At 48.2% G+C, this 21,000-nt stretch overlaps 9 protein-coding genes across 9 annotated transcripts; 5 read left to right on the forward strand and 4 right to left on the reverse strand.

Moving 5' to 3' along the window:
• Nucleotides 1-30: 30 nt before the first annotated feature.
• Nucleotides 31-513, forward strand: EJ05DRAFT_492980 (uncharacterized protein; the record flags this gene model as incomplete). Its single annotated transcript, XM_033746082.1, has 1 exon — nt 31-513. The coding sequence occupies one exon, from the start codon at nt 31-33 to the stop codon at nt 511-513; it is 483 nt and encodes a 160-aa protein (XP_033600407.1).
• A 695-nt stretch (nt 514-1,208) lies between these two features.
• Nucleotides 1,209-1,742, forward strand: EJ05DRAFT_372967 (uncharacterized protein). The gene is made up of 2 exons (XM_033741162.1): nt 1,209-1,243; nt 1,296-1,742. The coding sequence occupies exon 2, from the start codon at nt 1,419-1,421 to the stop codon at nt 1,701-1,703; it is 285 nt and encodes a 94-aa protein (XP_033600408.1). The 5' UTR covers nt 1,209-1,243; nt 1,296-1,418; the 3' UTR covers nt 1,704-1,742.
• A 3,477-nt stretch (nt 1,743-5,219) lies between these two features.
• EJ05DRAFT_528378 (uncharacterized protein) lies at nt 5,220-6,320 on the forward strand (the record flags this gene model as incomplete). The annotated part of the gene is made up of 2 exons (XM_033748907.1): nt 5,220-5,771; nt 5,846-6,320. The coding sequence occupies exons 1-2, from the start codon at nt 5,356-5,358 to the stop codon at nt 6,318-6,320; spliced, it is 891 nt and encodes a 296-aa protein (XP_033600409.1). The 5' UTR covers nt 5,220-5,355.
• A 1,832-nt stretch (nt 6,321-8,152) lies between these two features.
• Nucleotides 8,153-9,272, reverse strand: EJ05DRAFT_510819 (uncharacterized protein; the record flags this gene model as incomplete). The annotated part of the gene is made up of 2 exons (XM_033748203.1): nt 8,752-9,272; nt 8,153-8,651 (listed from the first exon to the last, which is right to left on the reverse strand). The coding sequence occupies exons 1-2, from the start codon at nt 9,243-9,245 to the stop codon at nt 8,153-8,155; spliced, it is 993 nt and encodes a 330-aa protein (XP_033600410.1). The 5' UTR covers nt 9,246-9,272.
• Nucleotides 9,273-9,856: 584 nt separating this feature from the next.
• On the forward strand, nt 9,857-11,265 carry EJ05DRAFT_372984 (gibberellin 2-beta-dioxygenase). Its single transcript, XM_033741163.1, has 2 exons — nt 9,857-10,277; nt 10,458-11,265. Exons 1-2 carry the CDS (start codon nt 9,882-9,884, stop codon nt 11,127-11,129), a joined length of 1,068 nt encoding a protein of 355 aa, XP_033600411.1. The 5' UTR covers nt 9,857-9,881; the 3' UTR covers nt 11,130-11,265.
• Nucleotides 11,266-12,534: 1,269 nt separating this feature from the next.
• EJ05DRAFT_492982 (KH domain RNA-binding protein) lies at nt 12,535-13,734 on the reverse strand (the record flags this gene model as incomplete). Its single annotated transcript, XM_033746083.1, has 2 exons — nt 12,535-13,238; nt 13,341-13,734. The coding sequence occupies 2 exons, from the start codon at nt 13,732-13,734 to the stop codon at nt 12,535-12,537; spliced, it is 1,098 nt and encodes a 365-aa protein (XP_033600412.1).
• An 899-nt stretch (nt 13,735-14,633) lies between these two features.
• On the reverse strand, nt 14,634-16,336 carry EJ05DRAFT_373074 (GroES-like protein). The gene is made up of 5 exons (XM_033741164.1): nt 16,020-16,336; nt 15,728-15,971; nt 15,204-15,668; nt 15,029-15,150; nt 14,634-14,973 (listed from the first exon to the last, which is right to left on the reverse strand). The coding sequence occupies exons 1-5, from the start codon at nt 16,154-16,156 to the stop codon at nt 14,871-14,873; spliced, it is 1,071 nt and encodes a 356-aa protein (XP_033600413.1). The 5' UTR covers nt 16,157-16,336; the 3' UTR covers nt 14,634-14,870.
• Nucleotides 16,337-16,678: 342 nt separating this feature from the next.
• On the reverse strand, nt 16,679-17,070 carry EJ05DRAFT_438996 (yippee zinc-binding protein-like protein Moh1; the record flags this gene model as incomplete). The annotated part of the gene is made up of 2 exons (XM_033741854.1): nt 16,679-16,912; nt 16,972-17,070. 2 exons carry the CDS (start codon nt 17,068-17,070, stop codon nt 16,679-16,681), a joined length of 333 nt encoding a protein of 110 aa, XP_033600414.1.
• A 1,257-nt stretch (nt 17,071-18,327) lies between these two features.
• EJ05DRAFT_538235 (TPR-like protein) lies at nt 18,328-20,883 on the forward strand (the record flags this gene model as incomplete). The annotated part of the gene is made up of 3 exons (XM_033749437.1): nt 18,328-18,889; nt 18,984-20,300; nt 20,359-20,883. 3 exons carry the CDS (start codon nt 18,328-18,330, stop codon nt 20,472-20,474), a joined length of 1,995 nt encoding a protein of 664 aa, XP_033600415.1. The 3' UTR covers nt 20,475-20,883.
• Between the last annotated feature and the right edge of the window lie 117 nt (nt 20,884-21,000).

A 21,000-nucleotide genomic window follows, 5' to 3' on the forward strand; every position in this document is an offset into this window, starting at 1 on the left:
CTGCACTCTTTGCATACCGTGGCTGACACAATGGCCACGCCGGACTCCCTCAGTGCCATACCTCTCTGGTACCGCCTCTTCTTCTTGTATATCGAGCCCATCTCCACCATTGTCGGCGCAGTATACGCTCAATTCTATCCTTTCACTTACCTGCAGTTGACACATGCACGATCCGCCCCTGCGTCCACTGATGCCATTCCCGAAGGCACACGCATCGTTCTGAGCCAACTTGCAAACCTATACTTCGCCTTCACCCTGAACGAAGCTCTCGTGCTACGCACCACCTCGAACATACGGGTGTGGAAGGTACTTCTTTTAGGCCTTTTGATTGCAGACTTTGGGCATATATTCACAGTTCACTCGCTGGGCGTGCAGATTTATTGGCAATTCTGGACATGGAATGCCATTGACTGGGGCAATCTAGGTTTCGTGTACTTGGGGGCTCTGTCAAGATCGTGCTTCATTCTGGGTGTAGGGCTGCCCACACGTCAGAAGAGCGTCAAGACTCGCTAGAATATCGATAGAGCGGCCCGCCAGAATCCCATGAGTCCATGAATGGTGTTCCATGTCATAAGCGGTACAAGTCTCAAGCGTTACAACTGCTGACTATAGCACTCGTTCTAGACCACCCGTTGTGATAATATGGCGTCATGGGACTAACATCATGGTAACTATGATTGCATCTGTGGCGTCGCTTAAACCTTTAATACACTTAGCAACGCAGCTTCGTATCGAGACCGGATGACTGTCGTGCACACCGTCAATTCCCCGAGGATCCGAGCCGAGACCTTGCCCAGTGAACCAGATCTTGAATGCAGGTTCGTGCTGTGTCCGTCTCGGGGTTTGACGCTGCACTGCTTAATTAGTACTGGTCAATTATTTTCTGATGTTATGTGCATTCGAAGTTGAAGCCTGAGGCTCTGCGAAATAATATTTGACTTGTCGCGGTTATTACAAGGGCGTCTTCCGCGAGTATTTACAACGGAGCACGTGAAGTCACATCGCCACACGAAACACGTTTCAACATGACATGATGTTGAAGTCGCCATAGATATTACCACATCAAGTTACCTTTTTGAGGCTCGTTTGGCTTCTCCTGTCACGAATGACTGCCTAGGGTCTCCATTAGAGCATCAAATTCAGTCCAAGAGTTGCCTTGCCACCTGTTCATTTCTCCACTCGACTCGTCCTCTCATGTATTTCGGTATGTCGGTCTTGCAAGGTTCTCGTTGAAAGTCGAATGGTTCGTGTATAGCTCGAGCAGCCCGGCCTTGGGTCGGCTCACCATGTTGCAGGGAAAAGGGTACTTCCTCTGACAGTATAGCCCACTCGACATCACGCACTCTATCCGAGTCTACCGCCTCCTCAAGGACGCTTCAAGATTCTCTCGTTCCACCATCGCTCCCGGTCCCATCGAAATGTGTCTTTGGTCATGGTCATTTTTCTCACCTGCATACAGCCACAGCAATAGCCACAGCAGCAGCACAAGACAGCACAAAACAAGAAACCATGACATCCGCATCATACATTTTTCGGTATTCTGTCTCACGGGCTATGCCTTTTTCCTCTTCTTTTTTGCAGACGTCCCCCTTTTTTTAGAAATGAAAGCGTCGAGAACCCCCCTTTTGAAGTTCACAAATGCAGTGCTGAGATGGACAAAACACGACTGTCGGGTTGCGTTATACTACATACACACGTATTAATCACACATGTAATTGTGCGAGTGGAGCTATATATGTCAAGATACGTTCCTTTGGAGGTGGGATATGTGAAAGATGTGGTTAGGTTGCTCTTGTGTAGAGTATTTGGGGGTTCGTCGCACTGATTATATAGTTATCATAGGGGACGATGAAGATGCCCCCATGTGTATCGAGCGCCAGACTTGTCATGGTTGATATATCTGCTGTTGTGCTCGTGAGTGATAGTGCAAGGTATTGAGGGGCACGTATGCATGTATGGGCGACTGAACAGAGTATGGTGTACGACCATATGTCAAATGAATATAAAAAAAAACCAAATCGAGGTAAAGGCATGATGGATTTTCTGGTGCGTGTTAGTTTCGGCGCCTTTGATCAGCTCTTTTGTCCTGCTTTATCATGTCTCGGCTTCTGCTTCGTTGCTGTCTTCACTCATTCACCGTTCGCCTTCGCCTCCCTAGCACAAAACACAACACCACCAATCAACTCACTCACCATCTCCATATCAGTCATATAACCCATTCGATAACCAAACCGCAAACCTCGCTCTGAGCATCCACCCACAACTCCCAAAACCTTGGAATCCAACCACACGAAACCGAAAAAACAAAATCACAAACACAGATCCTGTCACTACAGGTATAATGACAGCACTTCAAACAGTGCTACTACAATACCATACTATGCTGAGGCTAGTGAGGGCTTGCATTCTCTGATAGAGGAGGGGTGTATAACAAGGGGCTATATGCAGGGAGAGCGAGGATAGTGCTGAGTGAGCCTGGCCTGGACAATTGTTTGTCCTGTGCGAGGAACCAGGAGACATGAGGAGGAACCATAAGATTCTAGCAGATGCTATGGAAAGTGGACATAAGAGACGTGTAGTTCGGAAGAAGAAAGTATATGAGTATGTATGCTGAAGACGATGGAAGATATTATTTGTATCAGAAAGAGCTGTTGCTGACTTGATAACACACACTGATAATGCGAGAAATATTTCCAATAATACCCACAAGGAAGATATTAGCACCTTTCAGCAGTCGACGCTGTACTGTGCGTACTGCGACGGAACAGCTTTGATCCCAGTTCTTGAATGGTCCGATGGATGGTAACCTCGACCATCCGAATGGATGAGGTAGCCCATCTAGACGCACTTCAAACACGGTTTGGAAGTCCTAGTGCTGCTGCGGCCCTATAGTATCGTCGAGCACCGTCGCACTAAGCATTAACGCCATGTACGGTCTCGAGGTTTGAGGTTCACCTCTTATAAAAATAAACATCCGCGAACGGCTCGGGTCGTCAGCTGGCGTCGACCAGCGCGCCTTCCTATGCGTTGCCATCCTAAATACTACTATGGGGTAGAGATCCCACTACTTATATCCTTGGAGAATGAATCAGTTCTAAAGAATAAATTCTGCTGACCGACACCAGCCGACCATTCTTGGTATAGACTCGACGCATTAGCACCTTCAGACACCCCGAATGACTACCTACTAAACCCGCCAGAGAATCCAGATTTGGCGAATACATTTTCCGCGAGCCTTATGAAATGAGAGGCGAGTTCTATTACCTAGCACAGTGAGAGTTTAAATTCGGGAGTCCTAGGACCTAGGAGTCCATCAAGTATGCTAGAATCTCCAATATCAATAAGAATGAGCTTGCTATAGGAACCGAGGAGGTAGACGAAGACTTGCTCCACTAGGTTTCCTAGCTCGATGTTAGCCGTGTTATTCGGGATACAGACTCCAACGGATTCCAACTAGGAACTCAATGACAAGTCTAAATAGCGAGTATCGGCGGAAGGCGACGAATGCTGTCTAAAGCGACGTCTGAAGTCCACACTCTTACCGACGTATAGGTACGTCTTATTTGGCTCCCAACGGGTGACGGAGACTAAAGAAATGTAATGGCGTATATATGTTCCACCAATGCCAGAGGCCGACTGGTTATTAATTTGAAACCGAGACTCGTTGAGGATGTCCGATATCGTAAACCGAGGCTTATTAAGAGCCTTGTACAAGCCAGCTTACTTAATACCCCGAATGAGTATCTCTGTGATTAATGTAATGGTAAAGCTACCATGCTTTGCTCTTCCTTCGAGTAGTATCCTGATTTCATCAGTCATGTATGGAGTAGGGTCGCTGTCAATCTGCTGCAACAGTTGTGTTATAGTCCTCCCAAGGACACTCGTGTCTTTGGAGTTAATCAGGGGTCCTGGAACCGAGCGAACCGGGGCGCGAGACCCTACTAACTTCATCTTGAAGGTCCATTCATTCATATCTAGCTTCCGTATCTTTCCCTTGTCAATCACGCTCGCTGGCACCCACGAGTTTCCCGACCAGATCCCTTTCGAGTATCCTCCTGTCACGCCTTTGATAAAGGTCTTCACGTAGGAGGCCCTTTCTTCAAGTAGAGAGCCTTGCATGGCCTTTCTAAGCTTCGTATTTTTGCTGGAGTCATTGTAGTCTTGGTTTACCTTACAGCCATACTGCTATATAATCCGTTTGTGAGGGCCTTCTCCGGGTATCGGTTTCCCATCCATCAAATCGCTAAAGTCACTTCTGAAGTTGGCTAGAATGCCCACAGACTGGTCAGCCGGCACGTGCGGCATATTTATGAGGTGTAGGGAGTTCTAGAGTCTCGTAAGTAGCATGTTAAAGACAAACCTAAGCTTCCATACCTGTATGAGAATTGAGAAGCCGAAAAATAGTAATCAAGGTACGGATTAGAAAGTAGCAGGGCTTAAGAAATAGTAAGGCTCAAAAGGCTACGAGGCCTAAGAAGTAGTAGCTCAGAAGAGATAATAAAGACCGAGAAGTAGTAAGGTAGAGTCGAGCGGAGGTAGAAGTAAAGGTAAGGTAGAAGTTAACGAAGCGACGTAGAGTAAGGTAGAACTAGCTCTAATAGAATCATAGAGGCTTAAGAAGGAAAACGAATATTAATGTAGAGTATATATAGAAACTAAGTATAAATTACTAAATGATTCCGTAATAGATATATATTCTTTATTAATATCTTATAACTTTAAAATATTAATTACCCTATTTTTAGAAAGTTTTAATAACTATGTATTATACTAGTTAAACTTCTAGAGCTCTATAGACTAATTTATAGATAAAATAAATATAATATATTAAATATCTCTCTTTAGTCATACTAATAGATAATTAAATAGATCTTTATATATCTATAAGCTTAATTCTTAGTTATAAAGTCTATTTAAAGAGATAGAGAAGAATCTTTAAATATTCTTAGAAGTTCTTAGAAAAGAATCTATATAAAAATTATATTAGGTTCTAGAAAAACTATCTTATATCTCTTTCTAAGAAATTAAACCCTCTAATTAAAGACTAAATTAGATATTTAGAGCTTAGAGATTTATAGAATATATTATCTTATTACTTTCTATAAGTCTCTATAGATATTATAATATATAGACTTCTATATAGAGATATAGATATAAATCAACTATAAAAGATCAGGGTAAGAACACACGCCTGAAATGGAAAATTCTAAGTTTGTCAGCTTCTAGCAAAACGACTGATAAGACAAGCGTGTGGCTAAAAAGCTACGAGGTAACTACGCGCTTGGTATAATTTTCTTAAATCTATACACTCGGTTTCTCATTTTCGATCTTATCATTGCTATACCACGAGCAGCGATGATCAGGTATTTTCCAACAGATCAGCCATGGTTCACTGTAAACTTGACGCAAGTCGCGAGGACCCAGCCAGGCGCCTGTCATGAGGTTCAAGAAAGAGAGTGGCGAACATATGGGCCACCGCCACCAAATTTCTGGGTCGCTCCCATGGGTTCACCGGATGCGACTCAGCAAAGATACTTCGTGTATGGTGACCGTTCTATTCAGGCGGTAGATGAAGGCTTGAAAGAAAACGCTCAGAAACCAACAAATGCAGTCTACACGTCCAAGTTCGAGGGTAGGGAGTTCTCCAAAGGATTTTCCAAGTTTCACCCATGTTCACCGGAAGGGCGAAACTCTTACCCTCCACCGAACTTCCAAGAGGAGATGATCTTCGATGTTGAGGATACACCAGGATTCTTTCATCCCCCACTTAAGTATGTTGCTTCTGAAGTGCAATGGAACTTCCATGAAAAAAGATGGAACCATGCTTTATCGGCTGCTATGACAGATGCTGGAGAGCCAAAGCTACACCGGAGGCGGTATTGGAGAGATCCGAAGCATTACTGTCTGACGCGAGATACACGGGAGCCAATTCGTTATGCCTTTCCCATCCCGCTAATCGGGATACAGTCATTTTCAGCGGTGAAGTGGAAGCTTCTTGTGTTGCTCGCTCTTGTGGTTTCAGCCTAATCATCATTTGCTGCTTGACTCGCGCTGAGGGCATTGGCTGGCAGCGTATCTATGACATGGAAAATCGCCCACGCATCTATTCACGCTGGTCGACCGGACCTCAAGCAACGGGAACACCACTGGTACTAATGTGTTTGCCAAGTACACCCTTATCACACGGAGGCGGCAAGGAGATGCGCAACGTATTTGCCACAGGCTACGCTTTCCGCAAAAGGATGACTGACTGGTTTACCATGAAGCCGACACCAAGGTCAAGCTTTGAGAAGATACTCAACACAATAAGTCATGAGTAACTATAGACTTTATGATTCCCTTCTACTACTTATCCTACCTCTTACATAGCTATACCGATAACGATGTTAGAACTCTCAAGAAACAATTCAGCATAAGCGTAGAGTGTGCAGCATTAGGCAAGTGACCGGTACTAGGGTGGTATGATATTATATTACCGCTTATAGAGGTTAATATAGCTATAAGCGAATAGACTTAGTTATCTCCTTATAGTATAGAGAATAAGTAAGCCTATTTATATTAGAGGGGTGAATATTTAAATAGCTAGTAGAGCTTTTTAATATTTATCCGTCTCTAGTATCACGGATAAATATAGTAATTAACTAGATTCTAGCCCTCTTTACTATGTGAACGTATAAATAAATCGCCCTTTAGGCTTACTTCCTCCGGCTAGAGGGTCTTATAATATATATACTAAAGGTCTTAAATATATATCTATATTATGGAAGTATATTTCTATATACATTCTTTTAAAGCTTATATGATATAGAGAGTTCTTCGAACTGGTCATCTGTATATATGAACGTCCGCTCCATGATTACTCTCATGTTTCTCTTTCGATGCATGTTCATGGTACCTATGTCGAACGGAGGAGCAACGTCTGGAATTCGTACCTAGATGCTCTTTCCGACGTCGTTTTGCGGCCATATATAGTGTTCTGCTGTGTCTCCGTGAGGCCTACCGAATATAACCACACGCTTACATATCTCATAAGATCTGTACCGACAACACATCTGCCCAGTAACGCCAGGGTAAGGACCTGTTTCAGACCCGCAGTATAATCAGAACGGACTCAAACCAGGGGACACCTCTTGCTCAGTCAAACAAATCTACCAATTCAAAGAAGAAATGAGGAATATACAAGCCCACTTTATTCCGGCCTGCCGCATGTCATGCGAGCGTTACACGGTTACACCCCTAGGAAAACAAGAAAGTCCAGTTCAGAATCCGAACAATTCCAGGGAAAGCCCCTGCACAACGCACTATGATCCTAGACTCAAAAAGCTCAGCGGAAGCATTGTATTGTCTTCGTGAGAACAGTGCACGGTACCTGGCAAAGGATGTACATAATTCACTTTGCGACCAAGTATATACCATAGGTAGTGGCTGTAACGCACAAAGTAAGGTACACTGGACAACGTTGTGGTCGTGTGTGTCATGCCTAGCTCCGGGATGATATCTTGTCTAGCCTCCTGATTCATAATTTTTGTGTTTGCTATGTTCCCGACACCCTTTCTGTTTGACGAGTAATGTAGTGCTATGGAGGAGCATAAGTTGCAGGTCTATCTTTCGTAGTAGTTTCTGCTCTTCTTGTGCTGACGATGCTGGACTGGGTCGACGAACGGAGTCCTAGATGTGAGATGGGAACGGTGAATATCGTGTCGTAGATAGCTGTGACAACGGAAAGTTACCAATCAGCATTGTGCGCATTCCTATGTTGTTCTGTACTATATATCTGTCATCTTTAAGACCTGCAGTGGTATTGCAGGTGCCTTTCGGTCCCATATCATCTCTAAAACGACTGATATACGTGGCTAAGACTTTATCAATATAGCTATATGGGCCTACCTTCTACAGGACTACCAGAAAGTTAGCGGTTACTAGTGGGCCATGCCTGTTTCAGACGAGGCTGGCAAAGAGCGGAGATGGCGGATGCAGAGATTCGGTACACTAATCCCAGCCAGACGCATGGCAGAACTAATATCCACCTATAGTCTAGGCAAGTCTTTGTCGCATTTTGGGCAAAAAAAGAACAGTGATATTCCTTGCGTGAAAACCGCTTTGTTAGTTGCCGCGTACAGGTACCGTACCGTACCGTTACCATCCATTCAATTCACTGCGCCGAAATCGCTCTGCCCCCTCGTCTGAATCTTGGTAGTTGGCGCACGACCCCCTTGATCTCGTGCCGTGTCCTCGCATTCTCCTTCAGCGGCCAACTAACAAGCACTTCAAACACCTTCCGAGTCTGGACTGCCTTCAGCGGCAACAGCATGTCGTCTTCAGAATCCGTAAAGTAGCCCTCCGGATCCAAAACTCCCCATAGGCGCATACGACAGAGCCGCACTCTCAGCACGTCGAGGTTGGGCATCCTCCCAAAGGCCCGCCAGACGCATACCCAGTGCTCGTCCACATATCGCCACGCGTGTTCTGGTCCTGGGTTGTATTTGGGGACTAGGTTAATGCTGTCCCATTTGAATGTGACGTGTCGGATGTTAGCAAGGCGATTGGGAATTATGGCCTTTGGCAGGCTTGAGACTGCGCGGGATGCAAACCAGTAATCCCAGAACTCGATATGATTTGACCCATATACGTGTGGTATGGCCTCATGATATCTGGAAATTTAGGTCAGCACGCTTGCTTACCATTGCGAACCGTCCGAGACAGTACATAATCTAGACATATAAAATGGGCGAATAGATGACATGAACATACACTCGTCGACAAGTCTGTAGAATCGGCAGAAAAGAGAGACCTGCGGGATCAAACACGCACAGGAAGCCCAACTTGCAGGCCTGCTTTGTTTCGCGAAGCACTGGATCGTACACATTTTGACAAACACCTGCTATTAGCTTTCCATTGCAAAGACGAAAGTGCAAACGGCGATTGCCAAGTGCATAGAACCATATCTGATTCCTGACCTCGGGAGGCAGCTTTTGGAACAGAGGAGAGCTCTTTTGCGGGTTTGTCCGCTTCAACTGCTGGGTAGATGTGATAGAGAGTTTGCGCTTTCGCTTTCGTGGCTGTTTACGCTTTGACGAAAGTGCTGTACCGGGCGGTGGCATGACTCCCTCTGCGAAGGCTCGTGTCTGGAATCTGTCATAGAACGCTTGGATGGAGTGGCCCAAGGATTGGATGATATCGATGGGAACCCTCATTATACCAAGGATTCGGGATGTGAGCTTGCAATTTGGTGGTCGCAAAGCCATGGTGGTCGTAAAGGGGATGATGCACCGGGGCGACGGAGAAATGGTAAGTGCATCAACGGGCTTTCACGCTGTGAATATATCAAAGAGTGAGACAGTTCTATGTTTTCTAAGGACTTCTTTTTAGGTCTACGGACGTCTTATAACCGCCTGATCCGTAGTATTCCGGTGACTGATACGTCTAGCAGACATGCAGTGGCTGGATGGCGCCATATTATCGAGGACGAAAGGCTTTGCCGGTGCATAGGTGGCTATGTTTTGTTTCAGAGTACCAGTCCATAGTATTCCGGACCATGTCAGGCTCTTGGCGACCGGCTACGAGATTTGATAGATAGATAACAGCACGGTGTTACTGTGGGTAGATAGATTGTGCTTTCGCCAGGACTTGCACCCTCGAGATCTATCGATTTGTGTATCATATGACGTGACAATGTAGCTGGGATCCCATATTGTCTAGGCGAGACAGATTTACACAACTAAAGGAATTGATCGAATGTTGATAAGAGGATGAAGGAGGAAAAGGAGCCGACGGTTTCGTTCACCAGAGGTCCGTGCACCAGCCCACCACGCTTAAACCCGATGTGTATTAAGCTTATTTGCACCACATCCCAACTCCCTGAACCATAACATACACACAAGATGACAACAACGCCTGGGTCTACCACAAGCTTCACATCTGTCCCAATACTGGACCTCGCACAAGCCAATGACCCAGCAGCGAAGCCAAATCTCTTGAAGCAGCTTCGCTTCGCTCTGACCGAGATCGGATTCCTGTATATCAAAAATCATGGCGTTCCCAGCGAAATCATATCAGATCTTGTGCACACAATGTCAAACATGTTTGACTTATCTCAGGTTGAAAAGTCTAGGGTAGCTTTGGAGAACTCGCCGCATTTTCTTGGCTATAGCGGCGAAGGCTCTGAGACGACTGGTGGTCGGACGGATAATAGAGAGCAGTATGAGTTTGCGACCGAGCTTGAGGATCGATGGACAGAGGGAATGCCATTATATGAAAGGCTGAAAGGGCCTTGTCAAGTAAGTGCGCTTATCGTGTTGTTTTTTGAGCGACAAGTTTGTGATGATACTCTGCTCCTCCTCCATGCAAGATAGTTTGCCGTGCTTTATATCAATCTATGCCATATCCTCAACGCCAAAGTGGTCCACGAATGGCTCGTTCTCTGGGCTCACAACATCCACGATTTTGACACCTAGCAGTATCCAGCCACATCGCCACCAAGCCAACCCATCATCGAGTCATACATCTCACACATCACCACTCTCTCAACCAACTTCCTCACCCTCGTCGCACAATGCCTCGATCTCCCACCACTCACATTCCACTCCTACCTCTCCAACCAACACCGTCTCAAGCTCGTACACTACCCACCATCATCCACTCCCTCCCAAGGCGTCGGACCACACAAAGACTCCTCCGGCTGGTTCACCTTCCTCCTCCAAGCCTCCCCCTCTATCGGCGGCCTGCAGGCACTCAATAAAGCCGGCCAATGGATCGACATCCCAGCCATCCCCGACACATTCGTCGTCAACATCGGACAAGCATTCGAAGTCATCACGCACGGGGTATGCAAAGCAACCACACATCGCGTATTAAGCCAAACGGCGGAACGCTACAGCGTCCCGTTCTTTCAGGGGGTGAGGCTGGATCTGACGAAACGGGAGGCGTTGGACGGGCTGCGAACGCACTTTGAGACGTGGGAAAGCAGAGGCGGGGAAAGCGCGGAGGGAAGGGAGATCGATAGTGCGTTTCTGCAAGGTCGATATGATACGTGGGGGGAGAGTCAGTTGAGGACGAAGATTAGGAGTCATAGGGGTGTCGGCAGGAAGTTCTATGCGGACGTATATGAGCGCTACGTTAACGAGGATTGATATGAGTTATGTGATGTGGGTTTCTTTTGACAGCTTCTACTTCTATTATAAGTGCTTAATGGCGTGTACTGAGGGATAGTAGAGTAGATGCATGACAGCAGGAATGCAGAGAAGGAACTTGGCTTGGATGTAGCTACTAGTGGGATTGGAGGCCGTTAGAAATTATGATCCGGGAACATACTACCATTGGATGTATTCATAGAAGGACTGCGCCAGACCGCCCAAAGAGCCCAGTAACAGAGGCTTCCACATAATCACACCAGGCATCCATCATGCACAACAAAGAGTCAATCTCAATCCAGCACCTTCAAATGAGTAACATAAAGAGTAACAGCAGACGTCGAAACCATCCCTCTGTCCCACGTGATCAAAAGGTCCTCAAACCACAGAGCCCTAAATCCGATACTTGTCCTCTTCGATACGATACAGGTCGGACAGTGCGTCAAGATACATCTCGGTCGGCTCAGTGGCCGCTACCGACCACAACACGGATACTAAAGCCTTCAAATACACGCTTGACCGGACCCGTGCGACGGATTAGATGATCTGAGACTGAGATGTTGCACTGATGGTGCCGCGAGGTAGAAGTGGTGACACGAAAAAGCCGTACACGTAACGCACGCAGATGACGAATTATAGGCTAGTAAAAGATAACGCTGCAGTGCACGGTACTAAGTGGAAGTACTTAGCAGGCTGTGTGCGCTATATGCCAATGGTGAAACGAGGCTGAGATCAAAGAGGGCGCCCATTTGGATACACACGACATTGATTGGAAGCTCTGACCATGAAATATGACACGAGCGTATGACCGCATTTAGCATTGCCTCATGAGGCCACAATACATCAATCATGATCTCTTAAAATTTGCTCTTGAAAGCTGCAGTCTCTACATACACAGATGATGGATATAGTGCAACGCACAAGCAACGCTAAGATTGATATCATTGAAACTAGAGATTTGGGAGCTAGTCGATGGATAGCGACTTGGTTTGGGGAACATAGAAGGCTGTGCGGCAGGTAGCCTCGGAATTGGAGATCGCGGATGTCGGAGTGGACAGAACATGAATGCGCTCTGAACGAGTGGGGGCCGATTCGAAGCGGGAAGGAAAGTTGCCGAGGATGTGGGGAAAGTAGTGAAGATTCGGGGGGAGCGCAGTCGTGAAAGGAAGTGATCCATCCGGTAGGGAGCGGCGGAGGCAGGAAGATAAGGTCATGGAGCTTAGATGATGCGGCTACCGGTAGTGGGAGATTGTAGACGCCAATATTGAAGTGAATAAGTCATGAATTTTGTTTCGCCTAGGATTCAAAAGGTGGTGTAAGCCGGGACGAGGTAAAAGGGTGCGGATCGTGGTAGAGAAGAGTAATGTGTTTTGGTTGTAACACGTCCTCGAGTCGCTCATGGTCTTCACTCCTGGCTTCCCTGGCTGCGGCGCATCTTCTCGGCTTCCAAATTCTCGTACAGCAGGTAAAGAGCCTTCTCGTTGCTGCTTGCGCTACCCGTGATGGTGAACATGCGCTCACCAGAGTCATCATGTGGAGCCTTGGCGATGGAAATACGAGCTCCAGAAGATTTCCGAATCTCGCTAATCTTGCTTCCGCCTCTGCCAATGATACAGCCTACCATGTCGGAAGGGATGCTGATGTTCTGCGTCTGGATTTCCTCGCCATCCTCGGTGGTAGTGGGTGGAGGAGGCCTGTTGGCAGCATCAGAGGCAGAGCGACGGTTATAGGTCGGTTGTGGATCGCTGAAGTCGGCGCCATGTCCCGTGCGGTTGTAAGAGCTCCTGCCGCCAGTGGGAGCGGCCCCAGTTGCGGGACCACCGTTGCTGATGGGCCCAGCTCCAGCAGAGACTCTAACAGCGGGGTTGTACAGAACAGTTCCATAGCCGCGCTCGCTGTCGTCAATCAGACACTTTCCGATCTCCCAGACAGCTTTCTCGATCCCCTCTGGAGTGCCTTGTACCTCGACAACGCGTTCAGTGGATTGGGGAAGCATCTCTTTCTGGGCAACCATACGGACACCAGAGATATCTTGAATCTGCTTGATCTTGAGACCTTGGCGGCCAATGATAGTTCCCATCTGATTGTGTGATATGAGAAGGCGCACAGCTGAAGAATGTCAGTGCTGACCTGTTGGATATATGATGAGGCTCAAGGACACTGCGATTACTCGGAGAGCATGAGCCACACGTTAATCTTGGGACGACGTACGATGAGTTCCATTGTTGTTGATGATCCCACCCATACCCATCTGAGGAGCTCCATCAAGCAGGCCCTTGGAAACGATAAGATAAGCCTTTGCGATACCGCGAAGAGCGCCAGTGACGGTAAGAACGCGGTCGTGAACACCAGGTACGACCTTGCTAACGCCAGCACGCACTCCAGTTTGATCGCGAAGATCAGCTACATTCTTGCCAGCCTTGCCGATGATGACACCAGCTTCCTTGGAAGAGACAATGGCACGGAGAGTCAGCTGCGACTCGGCGTACTCCTCCTCGGTGCGTTGTATAGGTTCTCCGTCGGGCCCTTCATTGGTGTTCAAGCGACCGAATTGTTGGTTGAAGTCTCCAACATCTTGGGACGAGATACCTTCCTCAACAGACATGATAGAAGGGACGGGAAGAATTATGCTGGGCAATAGGTGTCAGCGCGAAGCTCGCACAAAGCGCGCTCAGTGTATCCGAGTGGACGCGTGAAGAGGGCCATGAGGGAAAGAAAAGCTCAAACTGATTGAAAGTAGAAAAAAAGCTGCGCAATGGATGGAGACACATCGCAATCAGTCCAAGATATAATTTGATCCATTATAGCTTGGCTTGGGCGATGAAAGATTGCAGTACTCACAAGATTGGTGCGGAAGTGGCGGAGAGACGACAAAGGTGGTTTGGGAGAACTGGAAGAGGTCGGACGAAGAGCGAGCAAGAAGAAAGGTTGGCGGGAAGAGGTGGAGAGGTGGAGGAGTGAGGATGGGTGATGGAGAGAGGCGGACGGGAATGCGAAAGTGACGGTGTTTGTTGTGATCAAAGGTAGACAGAGGAAGGGTTGAGGGTTGACTGAGTGGAATATTTGGGAAAGAGGGGACGCCGCTTCCACACAACAGCTGGCGAGTGGTGCGGTGGAGCTTTAGCGAGCTTTTTGCGGGTGGTTCACAGGGTCTGATGGATCGCCCGCTGTGATTGGCGTTGGCCTGGACATCCGCAAATTGATACTGTAGATTATTCTCTATTATTATTCCTTGCGGTTCAACACGCACACTTTTTTTTGCTTGCATCTGAATTTGTGTTCTTGAATCCTGCACTGTTGGACCTGCCCAGGAGGTTGATTGAGGTTGAGGTTGACGAGCACGCAGCAGTCATGACGCCGAAAGCATTCCTCCTGCAAACAACGGGGCTTGCAGCTAACTCCCACTTTCTGATCCTCCTCTTACTTTCAGCCTCGTTCTCCGCTTCTACGCCTCTTCATCGGCTTCTCCTCCTCCTCTTCCTTCGTCTGTTGTGGGGAAAAGCAAAAGCAGAAGCAAAAGTAGCCCGAAAACATGCCCCGCGCTAAGACTAAACCGAACTGAAGCTATCCCGCATGTAGCTACTACTCATACACTCCGCTGGAATGTGATAAACATTCCATAGGATGTATTACATCCCATCTTCTTGGCATTGAATGCGACTCGCTCGATCCCACTCCAGACTACTTACACGACCTAGATTAACTCGTGCAGACCGTCACTGGATCTTGAGATCTAATCTGTCAATGCCATGCCTCAAAAACGACCTTTTGGACCTTCATGCTGTCAAAGAGCTCGTACCCCTCTACGGCCTTGGAAAGGGGCATGATGTTTTCGGACATGAACCTGATCATCTATGCATCAGTAGTTGCATTCGGAATCTGCAGGATACTGCACTCACCCTAGCAGATGCTGCTTCTTCGCTAGCTGCTCAAGCGCTTCAGGAAAGATTGATCGCACCGGGCAGCGACCCATTTGTATCTTCAAATTCTTGCCATAAGCCTGATTGCCAGTCCACGGGATCTATCGATGTTTAGCATGCGGGAGTTATACATGCTGACACACTCATCACTGACCTCTCCGTTGTGAACGCCAACACTGCTGATGACACCCCAAGGTCGCAGAATCTCAAAGCCCATTTGCAGCGCTGGGCTCAGACCGACCACCTCGATTACAATATCGGCCCCCCGACCATTCGTCGCCTCCTTGATACGCCTATCAAGCCCTGCCCGGTCAGTCTGGAAGTTGAGGGGCTCTGCACCCAACGACTTGGCCAGGTCGAGTCGTGACTGGACGGAATCAACAGCGAATAAATGCTTTGGCTTGTGGTCTTCTGCGTTGATCAGGGCACAGAGACCAACAGGTCCGCAGCCGATTACAACAACGGTCGACTCGGCAATTTCGTCTTTGCTGAGTCCTTTGAATGCATTCTTCGAAGCGAAATAACCGGTAGGAAAGATATCTGCCATCAGTACTAGAGCGTTCTTCTCTATCGACGGAGGCGCCTTCATCACTGTCGCGTCGGCAAGAGGTATGCGAATCTAAGCAAATGATTAAAGACTGCGTTACAACCACACAACAGGTAGGAAGTCTTGCTCACGTATTCGGCTTGGCCGCCCTCGAGTACCGCAGAGCCGTAGAGTAGACACTTTTCACAGCGCGACGAGAACCCACGCTTGCAATAAAAGCACTCTCCACAAGACGTCGTAAACGGGGAGACAATTGAATCCCCCTTTTTGAAGTTCTTGATTTCACCGCCAATCTCTTCTACCGTTCCCGTGAATTCATGTCCCATAATAAACCCAGTAGGACTCTTCTGATGTCCTCGAAAGACATGAAGCTCACTGTCATCAGTTAGTCTTCAGGTCAAGCTGAAGCACGTGCCGCGTTACCTTCCACATAAGGCAGTATACTCTATTTTGACTATAATGTCGGTGGGCTCCTCGATCTTGGGCGTTGGTCGGTCCTCTAACTCGACTTTTCTCACGCCCTTGAAGACAACGGCTTTCATGGTCGGTGGGAGCGTCATTGTCAATAAGTCCAGTACGATTGGTATATATACTTCCAGCTATCGCAACTTCGTGGCCAAAACGACGTTGTTAGAGAGAGGAAATCAGGGCGGCATCTTCGGGATTAGCCTTTGACGTAGAGCCTAGGTAGTTCTACCCGAATTACCGACTTTGACTGTCAGTCTTTATGGCCGAGGGGCCCAGCCTCCTCAGGTTTAGAGGCAAGCCAATCACAGAGGTGGGGTAGCTTTTGCTAGTGGACTACCTAGCAACCCAAGCTATAACACAGTGAGTGCAGCCGTGATACAACTACAACTTCGCAGGTACAATGCGACACTGCCGAATGTAAATCATGAACTTATCCCGAGACTTTCATTGAGAATGTGCCCTGAACATGTGTCTTTTTTACAGTTTACAGTGAGTGTGCCCAAATATGCGCAGAGGAAGACCTTGAGCCGACAACCGAAATTCCGTGGCAAACGCCATACTCAAGAGACACCTGAACGCCAACTGAAGTCGAAGTGGAAAAGCCAAGAGCATTCTCATGTGACTTGGCACAGTAGTTCCGCTTCGAGGATGAATTTGCTTTCTTTATATTTCTCCGAAGCCTCGTAAGCTTTGTCGTATTTCCAACCCACCGTATCTTTGCATTGCTTGCAGCGTATGTCACGAACGATGTGGCGTCCTGTGGTCATTGTTCGTTCCGTAGGATCACCTTCCACGATGTTCACGACAGAGTCGAAGAGGTACGCTTTGCCATGCTGGCCACGAAAGTTCTAGGTAGAGTAAGGATCAGCAAATGTCAGGAGTGTCTTTTAATCGCCAGGCTGCATACCCGGCTGATTATATCATCGTGGTTGGATAAATGTGTCTTGCAGGTCCGACAGCCGTAAATCCGGTTTGAGTTCAGATAGACGTTGTAGGACAAGCCCATATTGTCAGACTTTGAGAGGACTGGGAGAGTTTGAGCGTAGAGAGAGACGGAGCCAGGCTTGATCTCAGAGTTATGCTCTGCGACTAGATCGATGATTCCGCAATCCTCCGCGACTGTCTTGCCTTTCTCGCTGCAGCTCACGTTAGAACTTTGCCTCAATTGTTCTATATCTTGACCCCGTTCATTCAACTAGGGATTCTGATGGTTGAGGGAGGAGTGCCGGTAATCGTGGTACTCAAGCTGGTAATTTCTCCAGCGAAATCTTGATATCGTTTCGCTTTCACGCTGCAGTAGGTGTTACTTGGGCTGTCAACAAAGTGGGGGCGTTAATGTAGCAGGACACGAGAGCAAGCGGATGTAATGAGAGACGTCAATGAAGAGAGAGGGTTGCAGCTTCACGGAAGTTAGATGTCAAGGGGAGCAACCGTAAGTTGGGCTTTACCTAAAGATATGGAACGTCCACGAGACAAGCGGGCGGATCACGTGTAGGTCAGCTGGGAGCGTATGGGTTCAGTATGCTTATCATCAGTGTAGCGAATAGAGCAGAGTGTGATGCTTGATATGAGGCTTCAACCAATCCGAGAGATGTCGAGGATAGCGTGAAATGCATGTTTGTTGTTGTCCAAAGAAGCTCGTCCACGACGCGTCCTCAAGCTGCAAAAGAGCTGGAGGTTGAAAGACTGATGACGGAGCCAGAACCCGTCAAGCTCCGAACAACCTCAGGCCACAAGGTTGGCAATCGATAAGGAATGCGAAATCGTTCTTTATTCTGCGGCCTTTCTTTCCACTCCAAAGCTCAGCTCAGCCTGCACAATTCTTAGTTTTGCCATCCAGTCCGCAGCACTGCACCGGATATGTCTATGTATACACGTTTATGGATATGCGTCATGTAATAAGAAGGAACGCATGAGAACAGCTTTAACAGTGATATTTTCCCAACGACAAGTGAACTGGGTTGCCTACTATAGTGAACAAGGTGACCCGGCGGCTGCAGCACGCACAAACGGTTTCTCGCACAGTTCATTCGCTGCCCATACTCCTGGGCAAGGCCATGGATGCGATGCCAGAATGTTCCACCTACAAAACACAAAAATATCAATTCTCACTCCAGTCTCGACCTTAGTGTGCCATCATTTGTCTTTTTTAAAGTCTTGCGGCTCCACTCAACTGTTTGTGCGTGTAACTGGCTACCGTCCGCGGCTCTGAACCTACTACTCCCTAGGTATCCGTCGGAGTGGCTTAGTGAGCCGAACCCAGATGCCTGTCAATCTTTTCAAGAAGAAGTCGAGAGCGCCAGAAGACAAAACTTCTGCCACCCCACCGTCATCTCCAGAAAAGCGATCGCCAACAAAGCCAACAAAGCCTTCAAACGACCGCGACCGTGACCGTGACCGCCGATCACGCTCTACCCATTCTCCGAAGCCTTACAGCGCTTCCCGCACAAACTCGCATCGCTACGACAAAGACACTCATCCTCTCAACCTTCCTCCACACGAGCGAAAGAGGCTGTCAGCCCTGTCGGCCGGTATGAGCGATCAAGGTACACCGACACCTGCAGAGGTCGATCGCGATATCTCCTCGTCGCCTGCCCCTACTAGTCCCGCAACTACACTTCCAGGAGCCTTTCCTAGCTCAAACGGAATCCGTAACGGTGCAGATGAGGTTGGACCAGCACCACCTCCACACCGGACCCCGACCAGTCCGCCGCCGCAGTCACAGCCTCAAGAGAACGCTGTAGATGCAGAAGCATGTAAAGCTGCCGGAAATAAATTCTTCAAGGCCAAGGACTATACCAAGGCTATCCAAGAATATTCAAAAGGTGTGCCGTGGCGAGGCTCATGAGAGAAGCCGTTGCAGAATATGCCTCATTCATTCTGCGGGTTGAACAATCGTTTGCTGACACAACAACTTAGCCATCGATGCGGATCCGAAATCGTCCACGTACCGCGCCAACCGTGCAGCGGCCTACATGTCTGCAAATCGTTTCGCGGACGCTCTTCGCGATGCCAAGACTGCCGATGAACTCGAGCCCAACAACGAAAAGATACTATACCGCCTAGCTAGAATCTACACCAGTCTTGGAAGACCTGATGAAGCGCTTGACACCTACGCACGAATCGATCCGCCTGCCTCAGCAAAGGACAAGGGTCCAGCACAGGCTATGCAACACCATATTCAGCAAGCGGAAGAGCAGTTGAGGACCGGAACGTCTGGGTCAATGGTTATTCACGGTCTTGACCAAGCAGAACGCGGGCTGGGATTCAATGTTGATAGGCCGCGGAAGTGGAAGCTAATGCGCGGAGAGGCATACCTCAAGATGGGGAACGAGAACTCTCTAGGCCAAGCTGCTAATGTCGCCATGTCATTATTGAGAAGCAACAATTCAGACCCTGAAGCGTTGGTGCTGAGAGGTCGCGTGCTGTACTGCCAGGGCGAGAATGAGAAAGCGATCCAACACTTCCGACAAGCACTCAACTGTGATCCCGATTTCAAGGATGCTGTCAAGTACCTGCGGATGGTACAGAAATTGGACCGGACGAAAGACGAAGGAAACTCACTCTTCAAGTCGGGCAAGTATCAAGCTGCCATTGAGACGTACACCCAAGCTTTGGATATCGACCCTACCAACAAGGGCACCAACTCGAAAATCCTGCAGAACCGCGCTCTCTGTTACACACGGACAAAGGAGTATCAAAAGGCTATTGCAGACTGCACACGTGCACTAGAACTAGATCCTTCGTACACCAAAGCACGCAAGACAAAGGCCAAAGCATTAGGCGAGTCGGGTAATTGGGACGAAGCCGTCAAGGAGCTCAAAGCTATACACGAGGCAAATCCATCCGAACCTGGTATGGCCAAGGAGATTCGCAACGCAGAGATGGAACTGAAGAAGAGCAAGAGGAAGGACTACTACAAGATACTCGGGGTTGATAAGGATGCGGGCGAGTCTGAATGCAAGCGTGCCTACCGTAAGCTAGCTATTGTCCATCATCCCGACAAGAACCCTGGCGACACCGAGGCCGAGGCGCGATTCAAGGACATCAGCGAAGCCTATGAGACTCTTAGCGACCCACAGAAGAAAGCAAGATACGACAGCGGAGAAGACCTGATAGATCCATCAGAAATGTACAGCGGCATGGGGGGCATGGGAGGATTCGGCGGTATGGGTGGCATGGGCGGAATGGGCGGAGGCATGGGGGGCATGGCTGGCGGCATTGACCCCAACATCCGTAAGTCTTCTATCACCACTGTCAACAAATACAATGTGTTGACTAACGACTTGAATAGTGTTCGAGATGCTCAACAACCAAAGACCGCAGGGTGGAGGCGGAATGCCCAGAGGAGGGGGAGGACACTCGTTCTCTTTCAATACTGCTGGAGGCTCTCCATTCGGTGGCTTCTAGAATCCAGTCTGACACTGCACAGCGCAACACACGGTTACTGTCCACGCATCACTGTTACCCGTCTGTTTGGAGTTCTGGGGGGATTATGGGACGCTCAAGCGAGCTGGATAGATCTCATGAGCACTTGACGTTCGAAAACAGTTGGCAGCATGCATCTAATAATACGATGAGCATTCAATGTACAACAGCAACCTCTCGCGCTCTTTCTAGCAATAACCAGACTAAAACCGGCTCGAGATACTACTCTACATGTTGCTTTATTATCGTGAAATGCCCAGAGATAATGTCTGTTCTATGACAGAAAAGGGTAAGATTTGACTATGACAGACGTCCATATATGCTACGAATGAGATCAGTGGAGACAAATGAACATATGCTTACTATCTAAAAATTTAAAATCAACCTTCAGGGGGCCAATTAAGCTCAGCGGTTCACCGGGATGCAACGCTAGTAACAGGGGACTAAGGTAGAGCTGGGGTGCCACGCTAGCGCCGCCACAAGCGTGGGGTGCTGCTCCCAAGATCCG

This window comes from Pseudovirgaria hyperparasitica (genome assembly GCF_010093815.1).
Source record: "Pseudovirgaria hyperparasitica strain CBS 121739 unplaced genomic scaffold EJ05scaffold_8, whole genome shotgun sequence".
Taxonomy (NCBI): Eukaryota; Fungi; Ascomycota; class Dothideomycetes; order Acrospermales; family Acrospermaceae; genus Pseudovirgaria; species Pseudovirgaria hyperparasitica.

Bases quoted from the DNA above. Each gene is read 5' to 3' on its own strand.
- EJ05DRAFT_372967 (XM_033741162.1), top strand. From the start codon at position 1,419: ATGTGTCTTTGGTCATGGTCATTTTTCTCACCTGCATACAGCCACAGC.
- EJ05DRAFT_372984 (XM_033741163.1), top strand. From the start codon at position 9,882: ATGACAACAACGCCTGGGTCTACCACAAGCTTCACATCTGTCCCAATA. The intron at 10,278-10,457 runs GTAAGTGCGCTT...GACACCTAGCAG, and splicing joins GGCTGAAAGGGCCTTGTCAA to TATCCAGCCACATCGCCACC.
- EJ05DRAFT_373074 (XM_033741164.1), bottom strand. From the start codon at position 16,156: ATGACGCTCCCACCGACCATGAAAGCCGTTGTCTTCAAGGGCGTGAGA. The intron at 15,972-16,019 runs GTAACGCGGCAC...AACTGATGACAG, and splicing joins TATACTGCCTTATGTGGAAG to TGAGCTTCATGTCTTTCGAG. The intron at 15,151-15,203 runs GTCAGTGATGAG...AAACATCGATAG, and splicing joins TTGGCGTTCACAACGGAGAG to ATCCCGTGGACTGGCAATCA.